General features: G+C 40.6%; 2 protein-coding genes across 3 annotated transcripts; both read left to right on the top strand.

Annotated features, from left to right (window-relative positions):
* Positions 1–327: 327 nt before the first annotated feature.
* znf330 (zinc finger protein 330) lies at positions 328–6,784 on the top strand. 2 transcript variants are annotated; one of them, XM_072384920.1, is made up of 10 exons: positions 328–398; positions 790–937; positions 1,022–1,041; positions 1,124–1,194; positions 2,253–2,329; positions 2,465–2,591; positions 2,700–2,804; positions 2,947–2,993; positions 4,199–4,316; positions 5,717–6,784. In XM_072384920.1, the coding sequence occupies exons 2-10, from the start codon at positions 818–820 to the stop codon at positions 6,013–6,015; spliced, it is 984 nt and encodes a 327-aa protein (XP_072241021.1). In that variant the 5' UTR covers positions 328–398; positions 790–817; the 3' UTR covers positions 6,016–6,784. The 2 variants fall into 2 exon arrangements, with proteins under 2 accessions (XP_072241021.1, XP_072241022.1); XM_072384921.1 differs by having other exon boundaries at positions 340–398; positions 770–937.
* A 763-nt stretch (positions 6,785–7,547) lies between these two features.
* On the top strand, positions 7,548–15,484 carry il15 (interleukin 15). Its single transcript, XM_072384918.1, has 6 exons — positions 7,548–7,795; positions 11,373–11,455; positions 12,514–12,601; positions 12,907–12,951; positions 14,314–14,436; positions 14,532–15,484. The coding sequence occupies exons 1-6, from the start codon at positions 7,727–7,729 to the stop codon at positions 14,640–14,642; spliced, it is 519 nt and encodes a 172-aa protein (XP_072241019.1). The 5' UTR covers positions 7,548–7,726; the 3' UTR covers positions 14,643–15,484.
* The last annotated feature ends 2,532 nt before the right edge of the window (positions 15,485–18,016 follow it).

The raw sequence follows: 18,016 nt of genomic DNA, 5'->3' as shown, positions 1-18,016 counted from the left end.
ATTAAAACTGCATTTTGAATACAGTTATTGTGTAATTTTTGTTCATAACATAGTCCTGCTGTTTAGAACTGTTGAAACCGATAATGGTCGGCATGATTTTGCACAATTGATCCGGTACAAAATCATTTGGTCACTGTAGTAACATAAGCTTTCTCCGCGAATAGATGTTCCACATAACCTCTCAAGATTAAAAAATCTCCACATCTATTTTAGATTTGTCATGCTGTCAGCTCAAATATACAGCTACCATCAGCAAAACAAGTCATTACTTTTGGGAAGTCGCATGTTTGGGAAACTGAGAGCAGATTTCCACTCGCGGAACTGAAAGCTCAGCGTTGAGTTCCAACGAACACATTTACGGACGGACTTGGAAGCAAGCGGGTGTGCTAATCCAACAGGTAAAAACCGTTCAAATCACACAAATGGCTCTTAAATTAATTGACATCCAAGTGTAACGTCAGTGAGTACGTGTCGGGCTTCTAGACAGCTTTGGCGTGATGTGCAAACGGTCCAGCTCCCGTTAAACCAAGCGTGTGTTTTACTTACCGTGTGGCATCTCACTTGGCACTTGTTCGGAAAGCTAGCCAACGTTAGCAGAAACACTTCAAACTTTTCTCTTTCTTTCTTTTTTTAAACTTTTTTGAGTGTTCGTCTTAAGTAAATCGCCACCCGTGTTGTCTACTTTGCGGATTATGCGCGCCGTGATAAACATGATTATCCGGCACGATCACCTCACTGTTCCAGTTGCTCTTGGATGAAGCAGCTGTAGTTTGTTCTTGGTGTTTGCAGGTGAACAGACGGACACGGGGAATTAGAAATGCCCAAAAAGAAAACCGGGGCACGGAAAAAGGCTGAGAGTCGAAAGGAGCGAGAGAAACAGAGTCGAGCTAACCGGGACCATGTCGATGTGGCCAAACACCCATGCAACTTCACCATGGTACGTGGCTGACGCATATAACGATGCCATGTCTGAAGAACTGCATTTCTTACTTGGTCACTTACTTGTGTTTTTTTTTTGTAGGAGTGTGACAAATGCCAGAGGTAAGTACGTGTTACTGCACGTTCTGTTTGACTTTCACAGGTGAAACACGTTGGTTAACTCGTTTCTCCCTCCTAATGGTAGAAAACAGAAGAACAGAGCATTCTGCTACTTCTGTAATTCTGTGCAGAAACTGCCTATTTGTGCTCAGTGTGGTGAGTACCCTGCAGGGATTTTTTTTGCTATATTTGTATGTGGGTTACCGGGTTGGTGTGAATTATTTTTTTTATTCACTTCAAAGTCTTTTGCTTCCTGCTTAGGACAACATCTACACACAGTCATCATAGAACATAGAAAACGTATCAAATGTTGAAATCACGGATGCTGCATCCTTAAAACTAAAGAGGAGAGGGAGCGTCCAGCTTGTTATCAGTTCTCAGTTCAAGAGCCAGCATCTCTGATGGTATAGGAGTGCATTAGTGCTTATGTAAGTCACCACTTGTACACCTGGACAGGAACCGTCAGTGCTGAAAGGTATATACAGGTTTTAGGGCAACATGTGCTCCCATGCAGAAGACTACTTTTCCAGGGAAGGCCTTCTGTATTTCTGCAAGACAATTTTAAACCACATATTATTACAACAGTGTGACAGTGTCATGGTAGAAGAGTCCAAGTGCTTGACTGACCTGCCTGCCGTCCAGACCTTTGAACAACTGAAAAATCTGACACATCGTGACGTGCAAAGCATGATGTTAGAAAGCCCGAGAGTGTTGCTCATCTAGAATCCTCTTATCAGACAAGAATGGGAGAGCGTTCCTCTCCCAAAGGTTCAGCAGCAGGTCTCCTCAGCTCCCAGACGTTCACAGACCGTTGATAAAAGAAGAGGCGATGCTGCACAGTGGTAAACGTGGCCACGTTTACATTTTATGAAATGTCTCACTTTTCGACATTGAATGTTTTCTGTGTTCTATTGTGTATAAAGTAATAATTGATTAGACTTGTAAATCATTGCAAACTGTTTTTCTTCACATTTCATGACTTTTTTTGGAATTTTTTTGGGAATTTGGCTCTAAAAACACTCACTAGTGCATCTGTTTTATGATAGACACATCTTAACAGGTACGGCCGTGTCTTTCTTAGCCCGCTCTTTCCTCTTTTTTAAGTGTACTTTGCCTTTATTTGATCGTGAAAGCAAGAGTCAAGTGGACTACCAGTCTGTTCATACTCTTTATTGATATACGTCATGTGCATTTTTTTTTTTAATCGATGTTAGGCAAAACCAAATGCATGAAGTCTTCAGACTGTGTCATTAAGCATCCGGGGATCCACACCACTGGAATGGCCATGGTGGTGAGTTAATTTAAGCATTTCTTAACCATAAACTTGACTGGCATGAAGAAGACGTTTGTTCAGAGTTAGAGTAGAGTAGATGTAGCTGATGTTAATGCGCAATTATTTTTCTGCCATTCTTTTTCTGACCACAAGGGTGCAGTGTGTGACTTCTGTGAAGCCTGGGTATGTCATGGAAGGAAATGCCTCAGCACTCACGCCTGCGTGTGTCCCCTGACTGATGCAGACTGCATCGAGTGCGAGCGAGCAGTCTGGGATCATGGTGAGGACACCCCCCCCCCCCCCCCCCCAATACTCCTTCCTGTTGTTACCAAATTTATCCGGTCATGTCAGCATAACACTAAAAAGTTACCTCTGGCTGTTTGAATAGGGGGGCGAATTTTCCGGTGTTCTTTCTGTCAAAACTTCTTATGCGAGGATGATCAGTTTGAACACCAGGCCAGCTGCCAAGTTCTTCAGGCGGAAACATTCAAATGTGAGTCATTCACTTTCACCATGCCATTGAGTTGCATGCTTTAGGATGAAAATGATTCTGGAAAGTAATAACCAGTGGGTACGTGTGCAGTGGAGAGAAAGTGAATGTTTACAGTGTTGCTCTTTCTCATGTTGTGTTCAAGGTGTTTCCTGTAATAGATTGGGACAACACTCCTGCCTGCGCTGCAAGGTGAGACTAAATGTATCATCGCCACACAACTGAAACTGTCCAATGTCGGAGCGTTTACTCACATGCTTATTTGTTCTTTGAGCAGTACTGGAATAAAATAGAATAGAGTTTATTTTATTAAATTATAGCCATCTTCTAGCTCAAATCACAAATGGTTAATGCAGCAAAAAAGAATAACCAACGTTCTCCAGCTGATGAGATGGTGTGAAATTTGACCTATTCTTTTACCTTTTGATTTTTGCTTTTAGTTTTCCTCGTGCCGGAAAATATTTCAGTATCACGTTTAATGTTCATGTCGAAGCTGCTTGTCTCGTGCACAATAAGGAAGTTGCTTGTCACTAATCGTATTTCCCCACATCAGCTGAGTGGAATCCCTTTTCAGCACTTTAAGTGATGAGAAACAAACCCATCAGTCCAATTCTGTGAGAACTTATGCTGGACTTTGGCTTTGTGCTCACGTAGCACTTTTTTTTTTTTTTGAGCACCAGTGCTTTTTTAATTAATTTATTCTTTTTTTTTTATGGTAACGTTGTGGTTACAAAGCTCAAACAATAAACTGTTCGCAGTTGACAGCAGAGCACACCCAGAAGCTCTGCAGGGCTAACCGTCTCCCTGAACCCGCTGCTCTGAAAGATGCCATTGGTAATATTATCCCTTGTTTAAAATAACAACACTTAGACCGAGCTCCATCTAATAATAGCACTTGCCCATGACTGTTTATTTACCGAGCTCTCGGCTCTGAGCCTGACAGGTTCCTCCACTGACGGTATGTAGGCAAGTCTTCTGGGTTTGATACTTACGGGGGAAAATGCAACGTGTAACAAATAGTGGACTGACAAAGAGATGGCACAAAACAGCAGTTGCAGTGCAGATGTGCTGTGGAGATAATGTTGCCATAGAAACGCAAAGAAAGGGCGGGGTTAGACCTTTTTGTTTGAGACCTCTGTGCCCTGCCAGTGCTGTTCTACCTTGAGGAAGGTTCATTGGTGGGCATGGTTTGAGTCAGAGTGAACCGATTTCCATCAGTGCTGCTGCTGCTGCTGTGACGGTGACACACAAAGACAGTGAGACAAGCCAACATTTGAACAAAGTTTGCACATTATCTCATCATTCAAACTATAGTTTTAGATGTAATGGAACATATCACTGTGATTTTTACATTTTTTTGGTTCAATTGAAATGATCTTTCGGCTGTGTCCCTGCAGGCTTGTTACTGTGACGACCACGCCAAGAGTAAAGTCTTCAAACAAGAGAAAGGCAAAGCTCCACCGTGTCCAAAGTGCGGCCATGAAACGCAGGAAACCAAAGACCTCAGCATGTCCAGTGAGTGTCACACAAACAAAAGGCTGGATTTTTTGGTTCCTGTAAAGCTGCCGTTTCAAGGAAGCTGCAGCACGCTCGACTTCCTGTTGAATATCTTCAAAAACGAAACGGAAAGAGAGTAAACGCAGAGAAATTCTTGACAAGCAAAGTTATTTCCCGTAAAAAATCTCTTCTGAGAGTTGTTTTGCATGTGTGTCTCGTGATGACATTGGCTGTTGTCTTCCCTTAATTCATTCTTCATCAACGATTTATTTTGTTTTGACAAAGTTTGACTTGAGAACTTGAAATATGAGTCCGACAGAAAGCCCTGCGCAGTCCTTTTAAAGAGCTTTTCTATCGTCCGATGTGGCATATGCAGCTCCCAAAACACGAGGGAGATGGCAGGTTAGGTGTGACGGCATCTACGGAAGGTTTTTTTTTGGCAGTTGGATTGCAGCCAGTATAAGTAACATAGTCCTAGATAAAGGTAGGAGATGGTAACATGTAGACAAAACAATATTCATTGAGTCTATTTTAACTTTTTGCCTTATCTGCTGGTATGGTGATCTCCCAATGCAAAAGAAAAATATCCTGTAAGATCACTGGCATCCAACAACGATCTCCGTCCCAAATATGGGGCAGACAGTTGGTGAGTAAGGCCAGGTCCATTTGATGCCCTATTGGAGGAATTTGTTCCTTTTCCATCTGGTCAGAGATAGAGGCTACCAAGGGCAAAGTGCAATAGTGCAAGTTTTCCTCTTTCCCTGGTGCAATCAACACACTTGACCAATCACTAAATCATTCATGACACTTTAAGCCACACTGGAATATATTTATTATATTTATTTTTTATTTGAATTATTCCATTGTTGTCACATTTTAATGGACCACACACACATTTCTTAGTGCAAGTGTGGCTGAGGTTGGTTAGGTTGTCTGTAAACACTCTTTCTTTCATGTCTCATGTCTGGTTTCAAGTTTCATGTCTGTGTTAAGTCTTGTTTTGTATTTTTGTATCTTGCATTGTTTGTCTTTTTTGTAACCACTGATGCAAACCAAACGTCCCCCTGTGGGAAGGCAAATGTTTGAACTGAACTTGAACTTGAACTTGTGAGTCTTCATACTATTGATGGAGGGGTAAGAGAGTTTTGAAAAAAACTAAAAAAAAAATTAGCGATGTGAGTTGATTCGCTGATTTCTTACTGGATCAGAGCAGTGATGTGGAGCTTTGGAATGGAATTTGTTGTAGTGCACGGGGAAGATGGGCTTAAGCTTCATTATGAGAGGCACAAAGTGATACATGAGGATGTCGATGAAAACTACAATCCATCTGAAACACACTAACATGATTCCTCAGAATGTTTCTCTCTATACCGGTAAACGAAAGCAGAGCTAACGGCGCGCCTGTGTGTTCCCTGCAGCTCGCACCTTGAAGTTTGGACGCCAGGCTGGTGGTGATGATGACGACGACGACTACGATGGAGCTTCAGGCTATGATGCCTACTGGAAGAGCGTAGCAGCTGGAGGAGGAGGTCAGCAAGACAACTACGGAGAGGATGACGACTATGATGAAGATGAGTACGAGGAGGATGATGATGATGATGATGACGAGGAGGACGACGAAGAAGAAGAAGATGAGGAGGAGGAAGAGGAAGAAGAAGAAGTGGCAACGGCTTCAGAATCCCTGGCTAAGGTTAAGTTAGACGAGACTGCTGCCTAAACTGAGACAGAGACCGAAGAGCCAATGGAGCACACGGTGGTGCTGATCCCAGTGGTCCTCAGTGGATGTTCCCTCGTTACAATTTAGGAATTTAACGAAACTTTAATTCTTCTTCTTATTTTTTATTATAAAGTGGGGTTGTGCTTATTGTGCAGTCTGTGTCTTGCCTTCAGTAGACGGTCCGGGTGCTCACAGCTTGGAGAATCAGAAACTGATCCCGATGGGGGAGCCAAGCTAAGAGCTACTCAAAAGGAGGCTATAAGAAGAACAAATTCTCACCACCCAAAACAACTCCAACTTTGGAAGTTTCATAACGGTTAGAGGAAGAGCTATGTTGTGGATGTTTTAAAACACCGCCCTTCTACAGTCACTCTTCTTACCTTTGCATGTACCTTTCAGCTGAGAATGCCTGTTGGGAAACCTTTTGATTCTCCAGACTGAGTGTGCTGACTGCTGCCTACTCCCCTGTCGATAAGATATGACAACTCATTAGTGCTTACTTCCCCCCCCCCGCTTAAAAAAAACCCCAAAACAACCTGAAATATCTCTTCAATAAGGATACACAATGCAAGTTACGTGGAAACTACACAAGAAAGTCGATATTCCGAACTGAGTATTATTGTTTTCCGATATCTTTGAAAAAAATGTTGTCACGCTTTTCTACAAAACCCCTATGATCATCTGTACAGGGGACAAAGCTCAAATAAAATATTAAAGCAGGCTCAGCTAATAGTTTGAACTGAAAGTGAAATAAAGGATGTTTTATAAACTCTTTCTTGACTCCTTTATTTGGCTATTTGATAGATGGGAACCAGAAGAATATCAACGTATCCTTTTAAAAAATAAAAAATAAATAAAATAAATTCCAAATACTTCTGGAAGAATGTGCCAGCTTCTGTTTTGATACATTGAGGTTGACATGACAAAAAGCTTACTGAGGAGAGCTATTTAGACACCTCTAGGTCATCATGCTTTGTTGCTGGTTGGAGGCTTGCTTCCTGGATATTAGAAATGAATTAAACGTTACTGATATATTTAGAATAGATCACACAAGTTTTCAAACTGGGGACTCTCCATGGTCTTACGGCAGTTTTTGGGGAGGTTTAACGGATGGAAGTGAAGAATTACAGTATTCACCTCCCCAGTTTTTTTTTTTTTTCTTCTATGCGTTACAACGTGAAGACATTTATTTACAGTGAGCTGCTGCTCGGGATATAACTCCATCATTACAAAATGAGAAGAACATGCAAAGAGGGCCGTTTTTCACTCGGTAAACTGGGATATGTATCTAACTTTGATCAGAGTTTTATATCCATAAAAGTCTGTTTTCTCACCACTGTCTCACTTATGGAATCCTCCTTAAAAAAAAAAGAGGAGGAGGAGGAGGAGGGGGGGGGGGGGGGGGGGGGGGGGGCATTGCTTTCGCCCGCCAGTTGCGCCGAAAGCCATGCGATCCAATTCAGCCTCAGCAGCTGTTGTGACTGGACAAAGTGACGACTTGAAGGAGGAGTGAACTTGAGCATGACGAGCGCGGGGCGTGTGTGAGTGTGTGCTTTTGCGAAATCTGACCAACTCTCACTCTCGCCTTAAGAGGTATTGATATTGGTTTCAGATCAATGAGAAAAGCCAGCTTCACTGTGGCACGAGATGCAAAAGTGTGATGTCGGCCTGCAGCTCTGTTGGGTAGAAGAGCACCGCTGGCGCTGCACAGATGACAGACTTCATGACCGCGCTTCTGGTGATCCTGTTTCAACTCACATGCGCCAGAGATCAGCGGGCGGTAAGCTGCGTTTCACTGCGTGTGGTGGAGGTGTTCAGCACCGGCATTGTACTGAGAACACATTGAGCTTCCAAGCTATAAAACATAAAAGCCAGGAAACAAAACGATTATCAGAGGTGTGGACTGGGGGGGGGGGGGGTCATTGTGTTCTTTAGGTACGTTATCACCGGGAGCCTTAAGAGAGTAGCTACAGTTTCACTTTCGATTGCACAAGCACTTATCTGGCGCACCAGGCTCCACCGTTTGCCTGGAAGTTGTAAATTATATTGGTTTGGCATTTAAATCGACAGAACGTCTTGTAGCCGCACGACGCATTTTCAGCCCAGTTCTTGTGCAGTCCCGTTGTATCAAAATGACATCAATACCACCTCGAAATGGTGAAAACAAAAAGAAAGCAGCCAGACGGCACTCAAGTAGCATAAAGTGTGAATGTACAAATTATAAATTAACTAATAGATTAGATTAAGTGAAATAATCCTCAACAAGTAGGCTCACATGACAAGTGTTACTTAAAAGCAGAGCAAAGCGTCTAAAAACATTTAACCGAACTTGTTATGAAAATAATAATTGGAACATTCAATTATACATTTAGCTTCATTAAAATAATAGAGGTCTTGTCCGTGAGGGTTAGGAGTTGCACTTGCAAGTATCTTTTATGCAGCAACTCTTACTGCTATTCAAAAGTCTTGAGGCATCCCTCGTTTATCCATAATATGTTCAGGAAAATGGGAATTATGTGCAGTGATTCATTGAAACGTGCAAACGTAAACTGAAATACAGTGTTCAAGGAAAAAACAGAATTTGTACAGCTTTAACAAGCTTGGAAGTCAATATTTTGGAATGAGCACCTTTATCAATAATTTTCTTCTTGAAGGACATTCCAAAGCTTTTCTTTGGATGTCGGCTGCTTTTTCTCTATTAAGATGGTGTCATACTGCTTCAGTAATGTTGAGGTCTGGGCTCTGGGCAGAATTCATCACTCTTTCACCTGTTGCTACTGATTTTCCGACCAGTTCTTGTGCCATTTAGCAGACCTCAGCCTTTTTTTCTGGACTGGACAGTTTCCCTTCCCTAAGAATGACTTTTTGACAGCCATCCATTTCTGATAAGGCATCAGTGAACAGTAGATGGATCAACTGTATGAACAGATGCATTCTGGTATAATCAGATGGTATTCTATGTGTGTCAGCTTTGGTATTTTTCTGTAGATGTAGCTAAAGAAATGCAAACAAATCATGTTTATTTGCAATAAACTGCTGGTAACAAAGTGCCCAAAGATACAATTTATAGGTGTCTTTGCAGGATAACATGATTATAGCAAGTGGATTGATGTGGTCGTGTAATATTACCAAGCACTATCAGATTAAATCATTTAAGTAATAGTCCTTTATTTGTTAGTTCTTGCTGATTTTCCAATTGTTCTTTGTGAATCTTTAATGAATAGAATCCTGCATGGGGCTGCAAAAGTTTGTCCATGTAGAGCTCTAAATGTTAAAACCAAAATTTTGAAATGTACTCTGTAGTGTCAGTGCAGTTGAATTAAGAATAAGAATTCCTTTATTCATCCCACAGTGGAGAAACGTTGATGTTGTAGCAGCAGCAGCAAGAGATAAAAATACTAAAATAGTAAAAAAATTTAAATAATATAAACAATAAACAGTTTAGAACATATATATATATATCTTGTTGATATTATTGCACATAGTTAAACTCTCTCCTACCACCTCCACTGAGTCAAAGGGGCATCCCAGGACAGAGCAGGCATTCTTGATCAGTTTATCAAGTCTGTTACCAACAACTAGCAACAGGATGACATGAGAATATTTGGAAGATTTTGTTAGAAGCCTCGCAGCAGCTTTCTGTACAACCTGATGACATTCCAGTGATTGATTTTTTTGTGAATATAGTGACTATAGAATTCCAATATAAATAAAAGCATCTAGGATCATTTCCATCTCAGAATAGATTAGGATAGCTTGTGTTGTCATCACACAGGGTATCATGACAGCGCTCCTCCTAATAAAATGCAGTTAAGCATTTTTAAGACTATTTCCTGCGCACAAAAAACACATCATTTGTGTAAATAAGTTACATATTCATGACAGTAACACTACCAGAATAGATGAATGTGCTATGTCGTCCATTTAAAAACTTTAGGTAGTACAGACACAATGGTTCCTGCTTCAGTGAAAAGAGCAGATTGTGTGTGCTTTGTTAAGTGAAGGTTCAAACAAATCCACAAATGACTCTTAAAAGTTATTCATACATTTACAAAACAGACAAAAAACTCCTAACTTTTGTTGAAATTGGCTGCGTACGTCAATCTTGGCCTGAGCCTGGGTATTGTTGCTGATCATGTCTGTTCCTGTGCGACCACAGCGTTTGAATTCGAAAAGCCGTTATGTGATGCAGTCATGTCAGCTTGGACCAGAATCTCAAAGGACCGTTTACCCCCATGACGCGGAGAACTGAGGCTGCTTATAGGATAAAGAGAGGCTCCACCCAGAAAAAGCACTCTTCGGTGTATATCGTCTGCAGATGTCAATTATTGTTACCATGAAAACATGGCTCTTGATTCAGAGTTAGTGTGGATAGATGACACTTTTACCACTCCACCACTGATGAGAACTGCAAAGTTTAACAAAGAGTAAACAGACAGGTTTGAAAACTTCGGTGTCCAGGTCAATTTAAGTGCCAACTCTCTACGAGAAAAGAAAAATGAAAATGTGAACAGTTTCGGAGATGATGGGTATTATTGACCGAGGAGGAAAGGCGTCATTTCTTAGAGTGGGCTGTTCTCATTGCACAGTAAGATAAAAAATATTTCGTCATCAGGGAATCTGCTGCCTCAAAAATAAAAAGGTGCTCAGACAAAACCTTCCAGCTTGATATTTTGGTACAAACCAATCAACAGCAAATAGCTGCAAAAGCACAACGTTTGCCAACTACAGGATGAGATTTATTTATTTTTTTAAGGAGAAAAAAGCTTTTAGTGTTGCTGAAATTAGAAAAAAAACAGTAAATACCACAAAACTCATGCTTGTGAATGTATTCCGAGTCAAACAGATTCAGCAGAAGAAAGTAAAACTGGTGAAGTGATGACTTGAAACTATAATTTGGATGTGAAAATTCTTTTTAATGATAGTATTTTTATGTTTTCTGTGCATGTTTGTTTACATGTTGATCCTTTCAAGATTGAAATTAACAAGGAAGCATTAGAGTGATCCTGGCTTCATTTAACAGTTTTCCCACTCAACTTTTCAAGAAACCCTTGAAGACCCAGCTCTTCAGAGAGCATCTCCTACCCTAGCACTTACCCTGTACTTCCCTACCCCCTCCACTGCACTTTCTCTTTCGGTACTTGCCTCTTTGCCTGCACTCTATCTCTACACTGTCACCTCTGACAGAGTCTCACTAGTGGTTTCCTTCTACGTAGCTTATTGTTAGCTTTGGTGTTAGCAGTAAGGTTATATCCTAATTTGTAAGTCGTTTTGGATGAAAGCGTCTGCATAAACATAAACTTTTTCCACAAGAACGCGAACTGCGATTTGCTAACATTTCCTTGTACTATTTGTAGAAAGATGCCCAGTTCCAGTTGACCTGTAACCTGTGCCGAGACAGCCACAAAACTCAGGCGTATCTTTGTTTCTTAATTCTGAGGTAGGCATAAAGTGTGAAACTTTTTCAAAATTCAATATTGATTATCAGACAAAAGAATAACAAAATGATTCTATACCAGTAATGAAAGTTTAAAAATACATTGATCAATGGACTACATGTAGTGCAACTACTACTCAATTACACATACTTTTCTTTATTTTTTCATATGGTGGAAGATGATTCTGTATGAAACAACATGATAGAGAATTCCCAAATATTTAAATTTCTAAAAATAGGCAGATCAACCACTTGCAGCTTAGAAATGTACAAGTGTACAACCTAAAAAATGTTAATAGAAAGTAAGAGAACAAGTAATATATGAAGATCAATGTTATTACAACTTTTTGGGCAGTAGAATTTAAAAAAGAAAAAGATTGATTGTTGGATAGGCTCCAGACTCCTGCAACCCTGAAAAGCATGCAGGACTATAGATAGATGGATCTTTTCACAGTGTGCTTTAATCCATTTTTTGGATTAAAAGACACCAAACAGAGCCTTATGGACGAAGTAAATATCCGTCCCAAGCACAATTCCATGTATTCAGCATTTCAAAGTTGCCTTTCCGGACCCCTCGACCTGATGAATAGATTACTGTTGGTGAAAATCTGACCCACCAGTTGTAAAAGTGGCTACAACTTTAATAATTTCTTCAGAGCTCTAATATTTGGGTTTTTTTCTATCATACAAATTCAACTTTAACCAGAATAAAAACGTGAAACGAATGACAAAGAAAGACTTACTCAGAATACACCCAAGTGAGCAAAATATTGTGATGCATGAACGTTTTTGTTGATCTTTTTGAAATATGGAAGAAAACAGTGTTACAGTTATTCTGCTGCAACCAACAACTCTTAGTCATCCCTGATGATGTGAACGGCTTGTTAGTACTTCCTCGCATGCATCAGTTTGTGCCTCAGGTGCATGCCTATGAACGGCTGATTCACCATAAGTCCTACACATGAATAGACTCGTGTCGCAGTTGTCTGCTTTTACAACAACTATTGAAAGAACAAGATTCTTACAATTAAAGTGGTTATTGTGTCTCCACTCTCTTAAAGCCTCTTGAGTATATGCACACATGCTTCTCATGAGACTGAAATTGAAGATCTAAAGCAATGTTTGGAGGAGCTGAAGGGCCACATTGAGGTGAGAGAAGGTATCAAATACATTTAGGTTATGATTGCCCTCTAGCACTCAGTCACCCCATGAATTTGCTGATTTCCTTTTCTTTTTATGATTAAACATTCAAGGTCTAGCTAAATCTATTTTAGGGTAATAACTACATGTAAAGAAGTATTCCACAGAGCAGCATTTCTTCTTTTTTTCAGATCAAATCAAGATTAAAATTTGGAGAAAACCAAAAATAAACACACACATTTATATAACATCATTTCAATACATTTTTTTCATAATCTTAAATCTCAATGTTTTTGTTTTTAACTTCTTTTCAGAAGTCTACTGCTATGCTGTATGCTCCATCAGTCAATGACAACAAAGTAAGTTGCACAAGTTTATTTTCAGCTGGTAACAAACGATAACAATCACAGGACACGATGAGTCACTGATGTTAATTTGAAACAAACTTAAAGAATGAGGTTAGTGGGACAGAAGGTTTTCTTGTTGACAATGAATCCCATGAAAAGGCTAAAACCAACAATCCACATAAAACTGTTCAAACACAGTTTAATTACACTTTCAGTCACTTCATTACCTAAAATCCAATCAAAGTCGGTGCCTCTTGGGAAGAGAGTGTGCCTCTGGAAAAACAGAGGAGGACAAAGAAAGCCGCCTGGAACCTTGGCTCCTTCTGTGATGTTTCCCTGCTAGTTGAGTTTACCTTGACTGCCAGCTGGTGGAAATACTCAAAGAGAGTGATAAATTCTCCCCATTAATCTCAAGCTGAGGCTCTGGAGAAGTCTGATGACTGGGTCCTGTCTGGACCAGGTCATTCTGTCTTGATTTGAGTTGAACTGAGGCTTGGATCCAAATGCACGACAACTGGAAAGAGGGGAAGACTGAGGTGAAATTGAAAGTGCTACTGGAGCAGAACAAGTAAAAAAAAAAAAACAGAAAGTAGGAAACAGAAAGAGGAAGAACTTACTGACTGAAAAACCGACAGAACATGACAAAAACAATGACTGAGAACAGAGCAGCAAGTTCAGTGCAGCAAGCCCCAAACAAGGGGTGTCCTCATATACCAGTATTGATTAAAATTGTGGTATTAAAAGAATAAGATATTGACATAATTTCCCCTAGATACTGTACATCTTTGGTCAAAATGCTGGGCGCTATGGAAAGGACTCTCTGATTGTCACAAGTCTTTATACGAAAGGTCCTGTACTAATAAGATTACCTTTGCTCAGACAGCAACAGGTCTCTCTATTCCTGGAACTCCATTTTTCTTTAGGAAAAGGGGCTTTGATGTAAGATTTCTTCTCCTGTTTGACTGGCAGCAGTCATCCCAGAAAACTGGTCATCAAAAACACCAAATGTAAATAGCAGACCTTGTCACAACGTCAGTGTGAAGTGCTTTGAGAGGGCTTGTCATTTTGTTGTCATTTTGTTGGTTGTGGTCTTTTTATGAGTTGCATTTGCTGTTAGGGAAAATAATACAACTCGGATTTATTGTAGATCGAAAATGTCTCACTAAGAAAAATGTAGATATTTTCAATTTATCCTGCAACCCTAAATTGAAAGCTGAAGGTTAAAAAGGAAGTGATTTGTTTTCAGGTTTGTGCCTTTTAGTCATTATCAATACCTGTGTGATGTGCTTAATGATGTAACAGAAACATTCCCCTTGTTAAAGAACTAAATATGTACCCATATTAGCTCATAATGGATGGTGTCTATCTCTGTAGGAAAACTGTAATCATATGGCACTTAAATGTTACATGCTGGAGTTAATGATGGTCGTTGAAGAGGAACAGATCACATATAAAACAAACTGCATCAATACTTTTAATAGTACGCTGCGACCTGAGGTAAGTCTTTCCAGCATTGATTTGTATTTTCGCGTCTTGTAATGAATTATCTTTTATGTTTTCATGAAATATCTCTGTCTTCTTTTGGATTTTAGGTTGGCTGTCCACCATGCGAAACATATTCTCTTCAAAATATTACAATATTCATGAACCGACTAACAAGGTTTTTGGAAAAAATTAATACTGAAATGATTCATGAAACGTAATACAATGTAAATAGTGTAAGAATGCAATTTGTACATATTTGTAAAGAATTGTTTGTTTTTATTTAGTACGTATCACATTGTAACCATGACAACCTATAACAAACCATGCCATCCTTAAAAGTACAAGTTAAGTGTTCTTTATCATTTTATACTTCAGACAGACTGCAGGAAATGTGATGTTTTGTACAACAGTTTTACTGTATGTATGTGATGTATAATATTAAAGGGGAACTCCGGTATTTTTAAACCTAGACCTTATTTCTGGCATGAAATATGTTCATCTACTCTCTGAGAGCAGTTTGGTGAAAGTCGGCGTCCTTCGGAAGATATTTAGATTCCTCGAGATCCATATAACGGATTGAACGGGGTTAGACGATGCAGCCTCTAAATAAAGCATTATCTGTCTTTATTTCACCAATACTTTAGGAAAAACGCGTACTATTCCACTGTTAGTTCATAGCTGCGATGTTGTTGTTACTGTCGGCTATCGGGGGGCTTATAGAGGGCTTTTTACACACTTGTCTACTGGGATGACGTCATCGACACCCGCCACTGCAGCACAGATAATGCCTTATTTAGAGGCTGTATTGTCTCTGCCTTGTTCTCTCACGTTATATGGATATGCGTGGATCTCGAGTAATCAAAATATCTTCTGAAGGACGCCGACTTTCACCAAACTGATAAACGTATTTCATGCCAGAAATAAGGTCTAGATTTAAAAATACCGGAGTTCGCCTTGAAGTGTTCTGCTACTATTAACACTACTGAATGTAATATTTGTTGAACAATGTATTCCTAATTAACTCCAGTACCATCATTATCTATGCTACTCACTCCAGTGAATAATACATCACCTCTACAGTTTTATTTGATTTCCTCTGAGTTGTTTGTGAATGGTCTTCTGCAGATACACACAAGAAAACGACTAATTGGATGAACTCAATTTAATTGAGGGCAGGTTTTCCATCCAACAAATATATGTACCGTATTTTCCGCACTATAAGGCTTACCTGATTATAAATCGCACCCTCAATTATGGGGTCCATTTCTGTACTTAACCCATACATAAGGCGCACCTGATTATAAGGCGTACGTCTTACCTAATGTTCTCTCATTGGTTTATCGCCGCCAGCACACGTAGTGTATGTATTACATCCCTGTGTCAGCGGGAAATGGTCCAACAGTAAAGGACAACATCGGTGGTTTTTACACTTATAAACTGCACATCGGTCTGCATCACCCATCTCAGACTGCAGAACAGGCACTCACTGGGACATGGGCAAAAGCATTAATGATGACACGATTCAGTCGCTATGTACAAGCTCGATACAATCTTCGCCCCATTCAGAGTGCATGGCTGGGATCTGCCTTACCCTGGATTCACTCTGAACGCAAAGCGAGCGGCGGAAGTGGCCAGTTGCCATTCTTTTCCAATGTACGAGAGCAAAAAGGCGCGGCAAAAGTGAACGTGGCGGAGAGCAGCGCGAAGGGAGAGCGGTGAGTGATGCAGAGGAAGGCTTAATGCCCCGATGAATGCTCGGCGCTCCCCGTGGTAAATTTAAAATGCCGGTATCTGTCACAGATTTTGGAATCCGATGCGCCTTATGTACTTATATTATATATACGGATATATGGATTATATTTGTGAAAATTGAAGGCTTTTAGGAAAATACGGTAGTTGAACTGAAACCATACAAATTCATGCAATGTAATGTAGTGGAGTTAGTCCAACCAGTTTTTATTTAATTACTTTAAATGAAAATAATCACATATGATAAAAGCAAATGATTTATGTTTAAGTTAAATTAAGAATGTAATTCAGTGGCGACGTGGTCCCCGGCAGACAGCCAGACCTCCATCGACCCGGACGCCCCTCCAGAGCGGCGAGGGGAAACGAGGTCCGGGCTCCCACTGGCGAAGGGCAGTGGTGCATTCGCCCAGGTTCCTACTGGCGAAGGCGAGGACAGGTGTGAGCTCGCCTGGACTTCCACTGGCAACGGCGAGGCCAGGCGTGAGTTCGCCCGGACTTCCACTGGCGACGGTGAGGGCAAACACGACCCCAACCAACCCACCCCCGGCGACGCCTACAGCCCCCCCCCTCCTCTTAAGGAACGACTCCCAGACGTTCCCAATTCAGGGTGGGAGGGAGGGGCTCTGAACGCCGGAGCAGGCTTGGTTGCGGCCGTGGCAACAGGCCTGGTCGCAGCAACAGGCTCGGTCGTGGCTGCAGCCATTTGCAGGAAGGGAGGACCCAAATGCTGACTTCTCAAATCAAAAAGGTTTATTCCAAAAAGACAAGGAGCAAAATCAAAAAGCGTGGCTGATCCGGATTATTAAAAATACTTAAACTGTGGGTTGGCAAAACAAGACTATGATGAATGACAAACAAGACTATGAAAAACAAGACTGTGATTTAACAAGACTATGAATTACTGTGGCTATGAATGAACAAGATTATGGTCAACAAGACTATGAGGCAAAACCACTTTAAATACAGGCGCTAGAATAGCTTAAAAGAGCAAATGTTTTATAACTTCATAACAGCATTGTTCAAAGGCATCCTAGGCCACTAGCAGAAGCAGAAGTCTTGTATTTCAGATAATAAAACACAAATCCACATTAGACAAAAGGCTATGCACAAGAGGAGCAAAAACACAAGTTTAGCCATCACAGCTCTTTATTTCACCGATACTTTAAGACGAATGAATCAATGAAAGTGTACTATTCCACTGTTAGTTCATAGCTGCAATGTTATTGTTATAGGTGGCTATCGGGGGGCTTATAGAGGGCTTTCTACACAAATAAGGCATGTTGTGAGCTTCATGAGCTTCTTGAGCGTCGTGAGCTTCGAAAGTTGAGAGAGGCTCAACTTTATACAAATGAGCAGCAAAGTGACAGTTGATCTGAATTCCGAAGGCAGAAAAAAGGCGGAAAAGGGCAGAGAGGAAAACCATGGAGGAGAAACTTATTATTGCAGGAACCGATGAATAGATGGATTATTATATATGCCTGCTATTTGAAAGCCCCGCCCCTTTGGCTGCTTCGGCTTCTCTGGTCACTTCGGCAGCAGAGGCGGCGGGTTGTGAGCGCAAGTAATCTAAATCTTCCGAAGGACGCCGACTTTCGCCAAACTGTTCTCGGTGAATAGATAAACGTATTTCATGCCAGAAATAAGGTCTAGGTTTAAATACCAGTTCCCCTTTAAGAGGGGCTTGAATCAGTTTTTTGAGTGGAAGTACAGATGATTTTGAGATTTAGTTTAGATTTTGACACTTTGACTGCACTGAATTAAAACATTGAAGCTAGTGTTACAGGTACCAGTGAGTGTACACTTATTTTTCCAGCAGATGTTAGACCAGTGTTCCAATCCAACT

This window comes from Leuresthes tenuis, unplaced genomic scaffold (assembly GCF_036924035.1).
Source record: "Leuresthes tenuis unplaced genomic scaffold, fLeuTen1.0.hap1 SCAF_4, whole genome shotgun sequence".
NCBI lineage: Eukaryota > Metazoa > Chordata > Actinopteri > Atheriniformes > Atherinopsidae > Leuresthes > Leuresthes tenuis.
Note: the sequence above shows the minus strand (reverse complement) of the source record. Positions and strands in the feature narration are given on the sequence as shown.

What these genes read in the sequence shown, in the direction of transcription:
- znf330 (XM_072384920.1), top strand. Translation starts at nt 818, where the DNA reads ATGCCCAAAAAGAAAACCGGGGCACGGAAAAAGGCTGAGAGTCGAAAG. An exon ending in GAGTGTGACAAATGCCAGAG is followed by an intron (nt 1,042 to 1,123) that starts GTAAGTACGTGT and finishes TCCTAATGGTAG; the next exon opens with AAAACAGAAGAACAGAGCAT. An exon ending in TCAGGCGGAAACATTCAAAT is followed by an intron (nt 2,805 to 2,946) that starts GTGAGTCATTCA and finishes GTTGTGTTCAAG; the next exon opens with GTGTTTCCTGTAATAGATTG.
- il15 (XM_072384918.1), top strand. Translation starts at nt 7,727, where the DNA reads ATGACAGACTTCATGACCGCGCTTCTGGTGATCCTGTTTCAACTCACA. An exon ending in AGCTGAAGGGCCACATTGAG is followed by an intron (nt 12,602 to 12,906) that starts GTGAGAGAAGGT and finishes ACTTCTTTTCAG; the next exon opens with AAGTCTACTGCTATGCTGTA. An exon ending in CATCAGTCAATGACAACAAA is followed by an intron (nt 12,952 to 14,313) that starts GTAAGTTGCACA and finishes CTATCTCTGTAG; the next exon opens with GAAAACTGTAATCATATGGC.